Source organism: Hippoglossus stenolepis, chromosome 12, assembly GCF_022539355.2.
Source record: "Hippoglossus stenolepis isolate QCI-W04-F060 chromosome 12, HSTE1.2, whole genome shotgun sequence".
NCBI lineage: Eukaryota > Metazoa > Chordata > Actinopteri > Pleuronectiformes > Pleuronectidae > Hippoglossus > Hippoglossus stenolepis.
The window spans coordinates 21,614,282-21,632,169 of NC_061494.1; the positions used below are offsets into that span (position 1 = coordinate 21,614,282).

General features: G+C 43.9%; 1 protein-coding gene across 2 annotated transcripts in view; it reads left to right on the plus strand.

The window, feature by feature from the left end:
* LOC118119488 (pro-neuregulin-3, membrane-bound isoform) overlaps positions 1 to 16,449 on the plus strand; it is a 293,803-nt gene extending 277,354 nt beyond the window's left edge. For both annotated transcript variants that reach the window (XM_035173517.2, XM_035173518.2), the window contains 3 exons: positions 4,627 to 4,763; positions 7,485 to 7,670; positions 12,996 to 16,449. In XM_035173517.2, the coding sequence (XP_035029408.1) occupies positions 4,627 to 4,763; positions 7,485 to 7,670; positions 12,996 to 13,677 (1,005 nt within the window). In that variant the 3' untranslated portion in view covers positions 13,678 to 16,449. The remainder of the gene's footprint in view (positions 1 to 4,626; positions 4,764 to 7,484; positions 7,671 to 12,995) is intronic.
* Positions 16,450 to 17,888: the final 1,439 nt, after the last annotated feature.

A 17,888-nucleotide genomic window follows, 5' to 3' on the forward strand; every position in this document is an offset into this window, starting at 1 on the left:
CATGTCAGGTGTGCCTCCTCGCATTACCCTCAAGCTGAGTGCTCCGACAAACAAACCGACTTTCCGAAACCTACGTGGAGATCAAGGGGATGGCAGCAATCCAGCCTTCTACATGGATTTAGATCCTACAGAGCGTTAAATTGGAAATACTTTTATAAAAGCGAGGCACCTGTTGAAGACTTGGTGTGATAACACAGCTCAGAACAGAAACAGTCGAAACAACTGAGACAAGAAGAATCTGTCTCAGTTCAATTTCAGGACCAATTTTCCACCGTGCGACACAATGAGTCCATTATCATGATTTCACGAGAATTCAGACACTACAAAATGACTACAAATAAACTATTTAATGATTAGTGAGTGATTTCGGACACAACCAGAGACGCACAACACACAAGGAAAAAGACACAAAATGTGGACCTGGCAGCAGGTGCACATCAAACCTTCAACCCCTGACAATGCACGGCTGCGGCGGCGTTAAGGTGCACGCTCTCATGCCTCTTACACACCAGGCTGCTGTGTTGAATCCCTCTCATTACATTTCATTACTGTAATTGAATCCCCGTTTAATTTCAACCTTATTTAACTGCACACTTTTTATTTGAATCGTTCTTATTGTATTCAAGCACACACGCCTCATTTTATCGCGCGAGCCGTGAAAAGAGCGGCAGAACTTTCCGTCGGTGGCCAGTTACAGTAAACGAGCACTTCTGATTAGCACCGCAGGGCCATTTATTGGAAGTATTTGATTATGCAGTGAAGTAGAGAGCGGCGCTGAATGAGCCTGTCTCTCTCTATCAATCAGGTTCTAACGTCCTATCATGAATTCCACAGGTGTTCCGCCGACTGCGTCCGTCATTGCTGCATAATTAATACGACTCCATCTTTCTCCATTATCAACAAGACTTTATCCCAGCTCTGCTAAGCATAGGTCTAGTGTGTCTGTGTGTGTGTGTGTGTGTCTACTGCTCTATCGCTGTACAAATCATAAAAATCATCTCCTGGTTTCCTCCGAATTGCCTGTCAGAGTAAAAAGACCTGAGTGCCAGAGGCATGTGGTGTGTGCTGGTCTCTATCTCACAGATTAAAACATCCATTACACTACACACACTACACACAGACACACACACCTCCACCATTTTGTGCACCTTTGCCCCTCAGTTGTCCGGACTTGGGGTGAAATCCCCGTCGCAGTGATGATTACTTCTGCTCGTTGTTTCCGTGCATGTTTGTGGAGCTGAAGAGTTTCTTCGCCTGCAGCCGTGCAAGGAAACACTATGTTTTTATTGATGATCTCTAGAAACACTCTGTTTTGCCGTTTGTCCTCCAGCGGTCTTCATAAGTCCCAAAATCTGTTTTCAAACAGACACAAAATGGACGCCGGACCACACAGTGTCAGCGCTAACGGACTGAAAGCACTTCAACGCATAAAATAGTTTATTTTTGTGTGTAACCGCTCCTTCCTCATCATTAATTAATGAACGGCAGTCGAGCGTTAACGGATCCTGAATGAGTGTGGCTGACTTTCTTAGGTCACCAGCGTAACGTCCCACTATTAAAACTTCATATCTTGTGTTTTATCACAGGCTGAGAGATGAACGACCGCTCACTGGAAGCGTCTGTAACAATTAGCAACTTGTCGAGTGTGTGTGTGTGTGCGTGTGCGTGTGGTGGGGGGGGGGGGCGTCGGGACAGAAGGCGGAGAAGATGAGAGAAGTAGCAGAAACAGTGAAGCATCAGGCTGATGTTGGATTTAACTGATCACTCTCTCAAAACACAATTAAAGTCCAGTGAGTTAGTCGAGCTGTTGTAAAAACGCTGGAGGATCAGAGACCTTCTTAAAGATCTGAAGCAACCAGATACAAAACATCTTAATCAGACTTTGGTTATTTTTTAACAAAGTAAAAACGTAAGTCGCACGATGAGGTATCATAAACACCTGAGAGGTTTTGACCGACTCGTGTTTGAAGTGAATCATTTCTTACTTTATTAATCATCTATTCCAGACTGTTTACTGCAGTAGATGTTCACAGATAAATGACCACGGCCTAATTAATCAATTCATTATTGTACATTAATCAATTCTAAAGATGCAGTCATTAAAAAAAGCTCTACAGGATATTTAGTGGTACAACTTTGATTCCACCTCAAGCTTATGTAATGCTACATTTGGCCTTTACAGCTAATAACAAATTAAATTGTTCACCGAAGCAAACACAATATCAGAAATGTGATGTTTGCTCTTAGAAAATATAAATAGCATTGTCAGTGTTTGTCAGATATAAAGAAAATCAAACACTGCAGAATCTCCTTGAGAAGATTATTTTTTAAAAGCCTCCAGCGATGATCTGTGTCATTTCCATTTGTCCGAACTTAAATTTGACGGGATGAGCAGGATGTGAACTCGTGAGACGTGACGCAGGTTGAGCTCCTGGTCCTTCAGAAGGTAGAGTCAGATTTTTTTATGAAAATGAAAGTGCAACTCAGACATGAAAGTTTAACGGCTCAATTTTAGGGAATCGATATGAATGGTGGAAAAAGCCCTGAGGGTGTTTCCAGATCTGCTCTTTTAGTTTAACGTTAGAGGGGGAGACAGGACGCTGCACCCGGTTCAAACGGGTCCAACTTAGTCTCTTAGTTAATCGTGGGTATGTTTTGAGTGTAAAGTGCAATTAACCAATCAGCGAGAGCCGTCTAACGAGAGCCATTAAAAAGTTACATGTCAGAGTTTAAAGATCGTATGATTCAGTGGAGTTCCCGAATGAACCTGCTTCCTTATCACCTGTGTCCCTGCTTCAAGCTGAGATGGTCGTCTACATACAGATTTCATTCGAGTTGTGTGAGAAAGTAAATCACAGTCTGTTTTAAAAATCAGCCTCCAAACATCTGAGTGGTCACATAACCGCGGCGGCGTGTGTGTGAGACGCTAATGAGGCCGGCGTCCTGCAGAGAGTCTTCAAAAGGGATTGCGTCAGTGACAACCTTGTTAGTCAGACATCACACTGAAAACGTTGTGTAAAGAAAAGTCATAAAAGTACTTTGGAGAAAGAAATTGCACAGAAATAATCTTTTTTACCTGATTTTACTGAGGTTTAGAAAATGACTGTCTAGACGAGGCTTGGATTCTGAAGAGAAAAGAAAACGGTCATTGTCAGATAGAAGCAAAACACTGATAATTTGTTTTATTGTGCATGAGAAATCAAAACAGCATCACGCTCCTCACATCAAGTTTGAAGCCTGGTGCGTCTTTTTGTGTTGTCCTGTGTTCTTTCGTGCTCTTTGCTCCCCCGTCAACTGCAAAGTGAAGTGAACAATCAACGAAGCGCTTTGTTTTGTTGCATGTTTGCTGGTGATGAACATGAAAACAGTTCCAAGAAAGTATTTATTATGTAAAACCACCACTGAAGTGCTGATGTGATGTCCTGGAATGAACGAGGAGGGGGACAAGGGGAAGATCAATGTAGGATGGGAAGAGGATTGAAATGTATTGGAAGCAATAAAAACAGAGTAGAGCCGTGTTGTAGGAAGAGAAAACGTCTGAATAAACTGGAAGATGTGATCAATCTCGTCAGAAACCTTCAAGGTCGCCTGCTCAGTTCGACCTCCGCAGACGATGCAGCACTTTCAGTTTAAGAGATTACGTAAAAAGAGTTGAACATAAAAACCTTTCAACACCTTGAGGTTAGACAACGCAGACATCTTTCTAGTTCCAAACAAGGTTTTTACATTAGAAGCTTTCCAAAGATCTTACTTTACACGATTTCACACCAGCGTTAAGAACAGGAATCTACTTTCTACATGTTGAGGCTGTTTAGTGACACATAACTTTCTGTCTCTACATATATTCAAAGCCTCCAGTTCATCCTAATATCTCAGTCTCACTGTACAAACACAGATTTTCTAATCAACGTTCCCACTGTGATGAATCCAGGCTTTGAAAGAGTTTATGAATGATTCATTTCAAGGTATTTCTGCTTTGTTTGATGCGTATTGAAGATAAAAGATAAGACCGAGCTGTTTCAACAAAGTCCATGAATTCATTATTTCTGTTACTTTTGGCCTGGATCTCATCTTAACAATGAAATGTTTTACTGTAATTGCGTTACAATAATGTCACCTAGTTAAGTTACTGTATGTAACTATAATTGTTTTGAATTTGAACGATGATCCACAGAGCAGAAATCTTTCCCCCCTCTTGTCATCTTGGCCCAGCTGCCAAGTATTCCGCTGCCGATGGCATCTGAATCGCTGCCACCTCTGTGACACGCCCGGCTGCCTTTGTGCTCTTGATTTTATCAAGTTATCAGCAGCCTCCCTCTGGTCTGCACACAGCGCAATTTACCCCAATCCCCGAGAAAAAGGCAAGAATGATGTTGAGGAAGGTGAAAAAAGACGGACATGGATGTAACGTGACTCCATTTAGACTCTGGCAATCAGTTCCCAGAATCAAGGCAGCAGTCAATCCCCACCCCGAGGCTCCCAGCGTGTTAGAAAGAGCAGGGCCGGGGTTAACACAGGAGATCTAACAAAGCTCACTATACCCTGCACAAGAAGCAGAACTTCTGCTCCCACTTTAAATCACACGCTTCTAAAATTGATCTTGTTGTTCTCGTTTGTTTTCTGCAGTTCTGCAAGCGCTCCTCGCAGCCTCGCCAGGGAAACGTGTGCGAGTCCAGCTTTGCTCACTGCAACATCACCGCCGCCGCTGCCGCCGCCGCCGGGACACCGTCCAGCATCTCCAGAGGCACCGCGAAACACCACAGGTATGACGTTTACACACAGAGACACATGCAGGTCACATGTTACACCATCCAGATGTCTGCTGTGCTGCAGGAAAAAACGGCGGTAATGCAAACAATAAGCAACTTCGGTGTCCTTTCCTATAATCAGCCGGGGCGCAGTGAAGAGAGAAATTGAATTATCCACATTACAGTGCAGCCAAAGCTAATTGCTGATTTACGGAAGAATGATAGTAATTATAATTAAAGCTATAAACATGTTAATAAGCGTAACTATAACAGTCGTGAACAGAGAGGAGATGGGACAGAGATAAGATGGGAAGCAAACGCACGGGAATTCATGAGCCAGCGCAAACATGTAAATTCCAGTAAGATAATTTCTCCCACTGCTCAGTGGCGTGTAAGAGCTTTCTGGGCTTTGGCATGTTCATCAGCGGCAACACACACACACACTCACACACACACAAGTGCCTACTTCAGAGGTTCGAATGTGCATCTTTGCCAGGGCTGGATTTTACAATGGCACATTCACAGAGCTGAGGCAAAGACAAGGGAGCTCCTGCAGATTAACGACTGGTTTTCTATTTATTTATATCGTTTGTAGGAATTATTTTACCGTTTCAGTCACATGTGCAGTGAATGAGATATGAACCTCCGCCCCAGGTGACTGAGAAAGCTTCATTTTGGATTTAACATGAAATAAAACCTTTTTTTTTTTAACCTTCCATTGATCCAGGGAGAGATGTGCACAGAACTCTTTTTTTGACCTTTGTTCTCTTTCATCGCCGTTCGCCTTACCGGCGCTCACACCTGAGGGCCTCGCAGCACGCCTGTGATTCTCTACCTCTTACCGCCGAGCAGCTCCACAGCAGCCGAGGGTTAATCACCAGTTTTCAAGGGAATCCGGGCGTTATTTGAAAAGAGATTTTTCCTGGACGAACCAGAAACGCGATCAGACAACCTCCCGACTACAAAGTCTCTTCTGTAACCTTTTGGCCAAACTCCTGTTTCCTCCTCCTCCTCCTCTCTTGAGTTTCGTTGTGTCTCTGCTCAGTCGATCTCTGGATGATTTGGCTCGAAGTCTGCAGCTCTCAGCCACAAACCACATCCTCATTTGGTGATCAGGATTTATTTGTTTGCAGTCGCATCAGCTTATGCATAGACTCAGGCATTATCATGAGAATATCAGACAGTGTTTGGGAAACCATCGTCCAAAACAAGCAGAGAGAAACGGGCCGAGGCTAATTCTGTGTTTCAGAAAAATCTCTTTTTAAAGTCTTTATGTCAAAGTCTGCCAATACTATTAAGTGGCTCCCTATAAGAAGAGCTTCCAGCCTGTTTTCAGAGGCAAATCTGTTCTTCAGAACAGCAGAGTTAAATATGACTCAGGGCTCCGAGCCAGGACACTGAGAGGGGGGGGTTCGACAGCAAATTGTAAGAGCAGCATGAAGCCGATTCAGTGAAGAAAGTCAAAATATACTTACACATTTTATGGCTCCATCATCTCTTTTGTGAGATTGTGTGACTGCAAACGTGTGATGCACCGAAACACTTTTTAATTACTCTAATGCATCTGATTTGTGCAACAGTCTCAAATGAGCAGTTTTCTTAAAAGCTCTACAACCAATAAGAACAAAAGTTGTTATTAACGACACTGATCTTCTCCAGAAACCAGAAACATACATTTCATTTCCACTAGAGGAACTTTAGCGAAGCAAAATGCAGCGAGGCTTTTCCCAGTACGCCTACTTTCCAGCATTTTATCAGAAAATACAGTCTCACGAAACATTATCCATGACATAAGTCTTGACGTTTGTTACCTGTCACATCCCTCTGTCTCGTCCTGTCTCTGTCTTTACTGGCAAAACACATGTTTAAACCAGAATGTGACTCATCTAAGTTCAATCAAGCCGCAACAAACTTAACACATATCCGTCTTCTAAATGTGCCGGAGTTCTTTCTTCATCAAGATCCATAATTACTTTGTGAAATCTGTGAAAGTGTCAAAAATAAACACAAGAGAAAGTTGTTAGAGAAAGTGAAATAAAAATCTGGATCTGATTGAGTTCTTTCTTTGCCCTTGTGCGATACTTCTATTATTTTTCAAGGAAATCTGTATTTTTTCCCGTAATTCTGCTGATAAACAAATTAAAAGTTTAAATATCACTGTCCCAGAACAGTAAGTTTAAAATAGCATTCATTTTTGTGCTGTTGCAGATTTTTAGATAGTTTAGTACCTTCGCTCTGGGAATATTTGCTCCTCAATTTTTAAATAAATTCAGCCTGATAAAACCTTTAGACTCATATATATTGATGCAGACATCACTTTACAGATTGTGCTTATTAGGGATTTCCGCAGGTCCAAAGTTCTGGACTGACTCCAACACTGGCCCCGAGGAGGAGAATGAATTAAATCTAAAAGGAGCGAGACTAGATCCAGAAACACAGACGACGATCACGACGAGCAGCCAAAAACACAAGCAGCAATAAAAACCACGATGACGACGACACGTGATTCGAGCTGAGAGTCGACTCGTCTCTGTCTGACCTGATTAAACTGAATTTCATTTGAACACTGACCAGCCTTCATTGATATTAATATTTACACGTAGTAAAAGGAACTGTTGAGACTTTTATCTCTTATCTCAGCTACAAAAACAACAGCTTCATATAACATCATATTCAATGAGATATGAATTTTTACAATAACCTCTGCATGTTATTTTTTTTTGTTTCTTTTCATAGAAGTGGCTCCTTGTCTCAGAGCCCAGATCAGAGAACCCGGGCAGCCTATTGGTCGGCGTCCCGCAGGACCCCGCCCATTCCCAGGGGACGGCTAAATCCAATGGGAGTGTCCAAGTTTTCAGGCCCCGCCTACCAACACCTGCAGGAAGTAGACTCCACCGAGAAGGAAGCTGAGGCACAAAGACGGTGAGGAGAACTTACTGAGGGTCTGTAGGTTGATTGTAGAAGAAATACAATAGACCAATCACAACAGAGGGGTCCAGCTGGCCAATCAGAGCCGAGTGAGCTTCATCATGAAGGAGGGCCTTAAAGAGACAGGAGCGAAAACCACATTTTCAGACAGAGGCTGAAAAGAGGAGCTGCAGCGAAGGACAGTCTGAGGGAAGAGTTTTCTGAACATTAGAGCAACACAAATTAAAATCATCCACCTGAATATAAGCAGAATATGTCACCTGGATGTGTCACATTATCCAGGAAGGTTTATCTAGAAAAGAATCAGTTGTATCTGGTCCATGAATATGTGTGGAAACTTTGATATCTATTCATATCCACTGTTTGATTTACTGTATTCCCAGGCTCTGACTCTGCAGACAGACTCACAGATGCTGTAATTACATCATTAACATCCTCAGCTCCTTCTTTCTCTCTTTGTCTCCTCCATGAGTCTTTTCTAAAGAAACCCACTGACTGAAAAATACACGACAGCCGTGGACAAAGCTTTGGATTTAATTTCAAACTGGATATATAACGAAGAAGAAGAAGACATCATTTCTTATTTTAACCTCCTTCACTCTCCCTCGTGCCTTTGTTTTACAATCTGCTGAGCAAAGATAGAAAACAAGGTCACGTAATGTTGTGGTCTGCGGTACCGTGGCACGAGTTCAGAGGAAAGGCTTCGTCTGGTGCTTGTGCTTTTGAGGACATGAAACCGGCTGCTCGTCCACATCCTCCTCTCTCTCTCTCTCTCTCTCTCTCTGTCTCTCTCAGTCACACCTCCGTCAAATTCAGATTCTCTGCTTTTTAATGTGTCGTCTTAGGAGGTAGATCAACAATTACATCCCAGCATTCAGATGAAACAGCGACAGGGCTGCTCTGAGCAGGAGAAACTGCCTGTGCTGCAGCCGGGGGAAATGCAAATGATCAGTGGAAACGATTAGCAAGAAAATGCATTCAGTGAGAAAGCCGCTCTGCTTTGACCCATTTCTTTTTTTTTTTTTTTTGGTGGGTCATGAGTCAGTGCTTTCACCACCTGGGCAGGCGAGCCTCACTTCAGGCGCTCCGGTCCCAGCAGCACCAGCTCAGGGTAAAGCTCCACATGACCTACATGCATACTAATAGAAATAAGAAGAGGAGATAGACTCTGGTGGACAGAAATCACACTCCCACACATATTTTAATCATACGTGTGAACAGCATGCAGGAGATTCAGAGGGGGGGCACCAGGAGGGAGACAGAGGGTGAGTGCCGTTTTCTCAGTCTCAGTCATGTTGTGTGAAGCATTATTTAAACCTGGTGCTTCATGCTCTTGCACCACCCAAGACCCCCTCTGGTCACCCACAGGTCCCACTCACATCTGGCTGTAACATCTGTCCTCAGAGATCGGATCACGAGGGGTCAGCAAAGAGAATGTGGCCACATGCGTCTCAAATCTGATCTCAGGACACGTTCAGGTGCCTTCAGACCTGAGCTTAGCGCTGAACACTTGTAATTGGCTCAGGATTGATGTTAATTCCCTCTGGTTGGCCGAGGTGTCCTTTGGTCACTCCCAGTGCCCCTCTGGTCATCCACAGTCCCCGTGAAGCCCCTTTCCCACTGGTCAAACAAAACCCACTAACATCTGGCTTGTGTCTGCAATGTGAATGGATTCAATCAGCATTCGCTTGTGGGTCACAGAGATATATGTGAGTGTCTGGTCAGAATACTGTGTGAGGCCCCACATGACCCTGTGGTCAGCCCATGTGACATAGTGCCACTCCACTCCGTCAAACTGTCACTCAGGCGTCCTGTCATTGGTCCAAATCCCTCCTGGTCACTGAAGTGTCCTTTAGTCTGCGCGGATTCTTCCTTTGTTTTGTTCTAATGCCGCTGGAGCATCTGTTTACAACACTGCACAGAACCAACCACTGCACAGATGCTGCATTAACCTCAGACATAAATTTGTGACGCACCGATGAACAGGTTCTGCAGAAAGGCGGGAGGTCATGTTTGCTCACTCACACCATTCAATCAGTCCCACGATGAGAGCCTCACACACACACACACACAGACACACACTCACACACACACACACACTCACACACACTCACGCTGACTGAGTCACTGACCTACACACACACACTCACTCAGTCAGTCACTTACTCACTCATTCACTCTCCGATGTAAGATTTCACAGAACAGCAGATGGACGCCCGGACAACGGCATCCCTCTCGCGCAGCGCGTTGCCATGGAGACGTTTGACCGTGACTGCACAGAGACGGGGGAGATGCAGGAACCGAAATAGAGAGACGAGAAGTTTGAATCCGTTCTGACATGGAGGGGCTGCGTTTTTTAAAAAATATAGTAAAAGAAGTAAAAAAAATAAAAATCCAGCAGCGGGGAAAGGATGTGATGGAGGATTGTGCAGATAGCATGTGACAGTTTTAAAGAAAGGTTGCCCGTTCTATTCCGTCTGCCTCTTAGAGGAGCCCAGTGTTATCTCAACAAAATGGCTGACAGGGAGAAAGAATGTCCCGTGTTGTTATGACTATTTTAAGATAAAGCTGTCTCCAAAAAAAATCGGCTGACGGAGAGACTGCACGCATTTTTGTATTTTTTGTCCACTGTTTGCATCTTTTTCATTTATTTTTTTTTTTTACTAACTCACCAGTTTCTCCCTCTCTCGGTTCGTTTAGCAATATATATATTACACACACAGACACACACACATGAACGCAGCTTGTGTGCGTGTGTGTGGGCGTGCACTCCCACAGACGTGTAAACGCTCGTGCTTTGCTTCTCTGGAACATTTCGCAGTGTTACAAGGTCACAGCATCACATTACACGTCTTTCGCTTTAGCGGCAAACAGATGAGATCTTTTGAGAAACTATCTGCAGGGGGGACGGATTAATAAAATAACTGTTAACACATGTAGATGTAATGAGCTCCCGTTAAAAGATAAGTGCCCGGTCACTTATCTCACCTCACTTGTACACAATCTCTGTGTAATACCCCTCCAGCTGCTCCCGCGTCGCTCCAGGGTCTATATTTGAACTCTGCTTCATAGATTCTCGCAATCTGATTGTGTTTCAACACATCAAAAGAGAGATTTGTCTGTGAATGTTATCTTGGGAATTAGCACCCTCGCATCATCCGCCCTTATCGCTCGCGGGATCCTCTCCGTGGGCCCTCGCTAAATCTCCGCCGTGGTTTTCGGGGGAAGAGGTTTTCACGTCTCGGAAAAATACTGCGGCGATAAAAAACGAGGATGTGATTTCCTTTGAGTCTGAAAAAGCAGCTTTTCCACCCACCTTCTATTTTCACCCACCTTGATGGAAAATGTAAGTGTGTGGTGTGGGGGTATTACAAGGTAGAGGGAACAGAAGTTGAATATTGATGACAGCCGTAGACTTTGCAGAGGATTATGAATTATTACATAAAGATAATGAGACGCCGCTCTGGAACGCAGCTGGATTTAGACGCTGATAACAATGGTCAGTCTCAGAGCGGGAGACACAGATTATGTCTGGGCTCAAGTTCGCTGGAGGAAGACGCAGATCAGGGATTTATTCTGATGCTACTTAACAGGACCCACACGCAGAGAACACTCTTCGTATATAAAACACTGGGTCAGCGAAAAGGACCTGGAAGGAGTTTATATTTGCAGTAAACTCCAAAGATCCAGCATCGTGTGCAACAGTTGGGACGTGAGAAGAGACGAGAATAGTGATTAAAGAATCTTCAGTGTTTTTATATTCTCTGATGTAACAGGTTCCTCATCAAACAGATTATTTAAATGTCAGAGGAAAAGGAAACTTTGTGTTTGAAATAAGTAGAAGAAGCCGGAGCGACAAGGTCTCATCAGCTCGAGAAACCAAATTACTCATGTAACACAAACATCAGCCTAGAAATGGAATAACAGTGGAAATATGGTGTAGGTTGTGTTCATGGACCTTTAAGCAACAAGTGAAACTATCATCCAGGAAACCAGAGTTGTTATTGTGTCCTAGACTTGAAATTAATTGACATAAATCTGACATTCAGTCCAGATCCACTTAAATATCCATATCGAGTGGATTTACCTTTGGTTTCATGAGGAGACGGTTTAGTGGAGGTTTGCACATTCTAGTTTTAGCTTTGCCAAGGAGCTGTGTCATCCCACATACCTTCCCCACTCATTTCTTGTTTTTGCAATGTCATTCAAATGTAATTCGGGGTTTTGCAGAATCAGCCAATATCAGCATTCGTTTGTCAGTTTCTGTCGTAACATGTCAGAGCAGTAAAAATCTGAATTATTTGCACTGTAAGGGAAAACCACTGGTGTCATTCATGGGCAGAATGTGAAACTACTGTTATTTTTACCTGTGTCTCCGGGTTGATGCAGTGCATGGAAACTAATTTATCTTGTTTCCCTCCTTAAAATTACTTCTCGTGATCCGGTTTCTTGTGTCATGTCAATGCGAGTGTTGCCGTGGACGTCACCACCAAAGTCTTATTCAGTTTGTTTGACCACAGGGACGTTAACCAACAAGCAGAGACCCAAAAGCTACAGAGAGACAGAAGAAGCAGGACGCTCAGAACAGATCAGGCAACACACAGCTGCAGAGAAAAAAGATGAGAAAAGGTCTGAGGGAATAGACGAGCACGTTGCAGGCGAAGGTGCGACTGATAATAAACTTTAAATTTAGAAAATACCAACCTTTCATGACTTGAATCAGCGGAGTTATACAATCACTGAGCGAGACAGACTCAGGACGGATTTTCAAACAAAGCAAACGGTCTTGACCTAAAACTGGAACTGCTGAAAGGGATGGGGGGAAATCGTTAGAATTAGCACACGTGACGTCTGATTAGAGCGGTCGTCCTTGACCGGCGCTCAGCGCCTTAAACTTTCAACAACACTCCTTATTTCCAGCGTGATTAGAGTCATTAAATCAATAATATAAAAAGTGAACTCGCCGTTACCTCGCACTTATATAAAGAAGCAGAGGTTTTTTGGGGAGTTTTTTTGTGTGTGTGCACAGACTCGGATATAAAGAGATGAAAGAAAGACGTCAGACTCGTCTTCTTCCCTTTCAGCATCCTCGGTTAGCCTGTGCAATGGCAAAGGGCGGAGAGCTGTCCCCGTGTGTATTCTGCCAGGGTTTCAGCGTGGGAGTCTGAAAAGACGAAGGAGTTGAAATCAGTCTCAAAGACGGAATGACTTCTCCTCTCAGGGAAGTTTTCTCCAGTTTAATAACATTTGTTCCTTCTCTTGTCTGTTTGTCTGTGTCTTGTCCGTCTCTGGTCCCTGTGTCCGTCCCCCCCCCCGCAGCTGCCAAACACAGGGAGAGAACCCGGGCGACGACCCCAGACGAGATGCCCTCCTACATATGCAAACTCCTGTTTCCATGGAGACAACGTCGCTGTCACCTTGGAGCGGTCGCTCTGAGGTACGTTCAGGCCCATGTGCTCCCTCCGAGTACAACGATTCGTGTCCCGTCACCCGCAGCCTGCGGAGGCCCGGCCGCCGTCAAGGCCACTCCCCGCCTCCTCCCTTTCGCTCCTGCTCTATCCCAATCATCCCTTCCGTCCAGTGTCACCATGACAACGAGGTGTCGTGTATGCAAACCAGTGTCACTCCGGCAACCGCCGCAAAGTCCGTCCCCTGCGGAGCCACGCCCTGCAAGGACGAGAGGAGAGGGAAGGCAGCGCACGTGGATTTGTCGTCTTCTTCCTGCTCGCCCGTCATTGGCCAGCAGCAGGATGAGGTGGCGCTGCTGCTGGAGGAGGCGCAGGAGCAGCTCAGGGCGTTGGCCCTGGCTCACAGGAAGCAGGAGGAGGGCGGGGTCAGCAGCGGCGGTATGGCGGCTGCGCCGGTGGAGGCCAGAGAAACAGTTTGCTTCCTGAACCTTAACGGAGGAAGTGCTGGCGTGCTGAGCTGTAACGGACCAACGCAGACCCAGTTACTCAGCCCCAGCCTATCACACAGAGACCTGGGCCACGCCGGCCAATGAGAGGACTCGATTTAGGACATTCACCTTTCGGTTTGATAGTGTTTGACGGACTGTGGTGTTCTGCAACGGGAATGCCGAATTGAAAAAAAGATGTAATATGGAAAATTGTGAAAATGTGCCGATGATATGCATAACGTACGGATCCAGACACTTGGGAGTGGCCCCGCCTTCACCGACTGACAGTGTGGGAAAAAGAGAAAAAAATATTTACATGCATTTATTTACAAAACAAGAGAAACACTTAGACAAAAAGAAACCAAATAGTCTGTCAAATCCATGGTGTTTTTAATTGTAAAAAGAATATATAAATATATATAAATATATATGGATATAAATATATGGAATTCAAAAAGTGACCAAGTGCAAAGTTGAAGAGCACAGGAATGATGTAACTATTTTTCTTTTTCTTTTTTTCTTCTCCCTGTTTTGTATTAACTGTGTCACGTTTTGGTTCCGGCTCAGTTCTAACGTCCCACCGCACATCCACGAGCCACGGGTTCAGAATCGAACCACCGAGGGAGGAGCCGCCGCACCGATCTCTCTGCCTCCTCTTGCCTTTTGAAAACCTTTCTACCCCGCCAAGAATGAGGGTTCACGACTCAAAACTAGCGCTCCTCGGCTCTAAGTGTGTGTGTGAGAGAGAGAGAGAGAGTGTGTCGGTGCTGGGGGAAGAGGAAGAAGAGGAAGAAGAGGAGAAACCAGGAAAAGACGTCTTCTTCTTGTGCAGTCGCTCAGATTTGGGAGGACAGATTGTTAAAGACAGCTCGAGACGCTGACTCCCTTTCGACGAGTGTTTCAAATCGATCTAGATTTTTTCTTTTTTGTTACAAATGATATTTTCACACATGCGGATACACACACACTCACCTGTGCATTATTTTTCAGTTGGGTGGACGAGTGGAGAGAAGGACAAAGGAAGGACGGAGGAATAGGAGGCACCACAGGAGCTAATCAGACTTTTTTTTAGTTGATGTTGTTTTCCATTTTTTGGTTATTAATGAACAATGCTGCTTTCTGGGGCTGATGGGGGGGGAGGGGGAGAACCACGTGGTTTTGGGGATTGAAACAAGAAATAAATGTCTCTATGTTGTATCCTATGAATCGGAAGCTTTTGAATCTGTTTGAAGCTGCAGCCAAATGTTTCTGGTGACAATAAGTAAAAAAAAAAAATGGTGACAATTCTCAAAGTAACAGCTGTTTTTCGTCGGTTGCTTGGACAACATTTTGAGCATCCTGTCCAGCGTGCATGCTGGGTAATCTGTGGCTTTTCACACACGGCCTGGTGCGACGGCTTCAAGAAACCCCCGGGTCGGTATCCACCATAGACTGTAAGTAAAGATGGACGCCCATGGCAGCTCCCACAAAGTGAAGCCGAATCTTAATCGGCTGCAGTGAAGGTCACAAACGGATGAAACGAACGCAGACTAATGTCAAAAGGCTTCATGTTGCTGGTTTAATTTAGTTATTATATATTAAATCCATATCTGAGATTCGTTGGCTTCATTTTGGGAAGGAGGTTGAGATGCGTCATCCATCTTTATTCAGTCTGTACTACACACAGAGTGCTTTATTTTAACTGGAAGAGAAGTACGATTTCAGGATACACACACATCATATCTTTATAATATGGTGTCATTCCCAAATCCATACAGCTCATCCATGTGAAGAGTTCGGTGTCGACGTGTCCGAGTCGTTCAAATCCACATCACAGGTTTTCATTTCAGCAGGAAACAGCATTTAATACTTTTATTTCCTGCATCGTGTAACTGAAAATTACACGAATGAGGAGAGAAAACTGCTTTTACAGACACGATTGGCTCATGGTGGTTTTGTTTAAAGAAATTAAAATAAAAAAAGGGCACAGATGGGAGGAAGCATTGGAAAAGGAATTTGTTCTCCAGGTAGAAAATTGAGGCTTTTGTTGGGCACATATTCAATTTGGAAACAAACATTGGAATTTCTGCTGTTATATTCGATTAAAGGACGTTTGATTTGGAAAAAAAATCTGCCGGTTTTATTGTGAAAGCTTGAAGCACGAGTAGCAGCTCTTGTTTAACAGTTTTTATTCTCAGAGAAATGACTGGGGGGGGGTTGTTTTCAGAGCTTTACTCAGAACACAGACGTACGACTGACTCCTGGATGCTCTATGTCTGTGATATGAAAATAAGTCCTGCAGTGAAAAACTCAAAACAAGCCGTCCTCCCATGAACTGAACGCTGCTCGACTCCCAGATAACATCAAACCACTTCTTTCGGCCACGTTGTGTTTCACATGGTTCTCTCTCGTGTGTGTGATCAGTGCACGTCGGCTCAGAGACGTGTGACTCAGTAATGCAACACTCATGATAAGTTCACAGTAGCTGAGACATTCATAGCTTCACCTCTGCCCTTTTTTTTCTTTTTTTTTTTATAAAAGCCTAAATGGAAAAGGCTGGATTCTATTCAAACGCACACTCGCACACAAAAAAAACAGCCCAGAGCTTTTATCTCCTTCTTTTCTCCCATTTTCTATTGAAGGCTTCCTTTGCCATACTGCCATTGAACCCTGGAAAAAGGCTCTTTTCTATCTCAAACTGTTGAACCGCAACAGTTCTGGTTATTTGATACTCGCGTCCCATGAATTCCACAATGTCCCCACCAGCACCAACACTGCTGAGTTATGGAGGTTGATGTGTGTCTGTGCACAGACACCGTGCAAAAAATATGTGACTTTCTTTGTTTGACCGACTGTAATCAGTGTATGAGCTTTTAAGAGATAAAAGTCTGCAAGCATTGTCTGGGTTTGTTTTCTTACCCGACACCAGAAGAATCTTCAGAATCAGGTGCGTTTTTTTTTCTTCACATTTCTTTTGCACAATATTCTGAAAGGTAATTTAACGTGAGATCATTTTATAAACATAATGCTGCGTTCACACACATGCAAAGACGCGACAAGGTCAAAATTAGATTCTCGCTTGGTGTGAACGCAGCATAAAACATTTGCTTCCTGATATTCGCTTTGCATTTCCATACGTGTGTGACCGTGCCCTATAAGTCAAGGCCAAACAGGATCGACCTTTTTAATTGACAGGACCTGTAGAAGTTATTACTGCACCTTCAGGAAGTCCCTCCTGACGTGCAGGTGCTTCAGCACAATGTACATCTGAGCATCAGTAATTATACAACAGAGGAGAGGGGGGGGGGAACTCATTTCAGGCAGGCGTCTCCTCTCCGAACATCTTCAAATGTTTTTTTACATGTGCCAGTAATTGAACAGTGCTCACAGCTTCACATCCTGCTGGTTTACTATCATCACAGGGAGGAGGAGAAATGAGGGAGAGTCTATCGTCCTTTCTTCATTACAGTCAAACTCTATAAGGTCTGTGTGTGTGTGTGTGTGTGTCTGTGTGTGTGTGTGCGCAGTTGGAGGCGTCTATAGGCTTATTTCAAAGAAAAGAGGTTATCGGGGTTTATTTTGGATTAAATTTCTGAATTAAAACAACCAATATAGACATTCATGTGAAAATGGGATTTTAAAATAGCAAACACACTTTAAATTTAACCATTAATTGTCCATTTATTGAAGCAGAATCCTTAGTTCAACGACCTTTCCCTCTATTTTTGTCATCTTTAAGTCACATTGTGGTTTAAATTGATCTGATATGCTCACTTTTTGTTCAGCAAGAAAAGTAAAATTCAAATTTAAAAAGGAAAATGCTTTTTTTTTAATGACTACAAAGTGAAAATCTAGAAAAAACAACAAGTGCAATGAGCCACTAAGTACAGTAACAGTATTTACCCAGATCCCTTGTGTCAGGTGTGTCTTTGTGCAACAAGCTGTGTGTGTGTGTGTGTGTGTGTGTGTGTGTGCGTGCAGGCATGCAGTGTGTGTAACACTGCTGACTGTCGGTGCTCTCCCTTCACCTCTCCTCCCCGAAACAAAGCTCAGATTTATGGGCTGTGCCGCAGTTTAGCCGCTTCGGCAGTCAGGTGGATAAGACCAGTCCTGTGTTTGTGTGGAGGGGGGGGGGGATATGTATTACTAATGTTGTGGGGACCTAACACAAGTCCCCATAATATAAATCATTATATTTTAAGGGGAAGACTTGTTTTATGGTCAGGTTAAGGTTTGGTTTAGTAACTGTGGTTAAAGTTAGACTTAGTCTCCAGGAAATATATTTAAAGTCAATGTAATGTCCTCTGATGTCATGGAGACACCACTCTGTGTGTGTG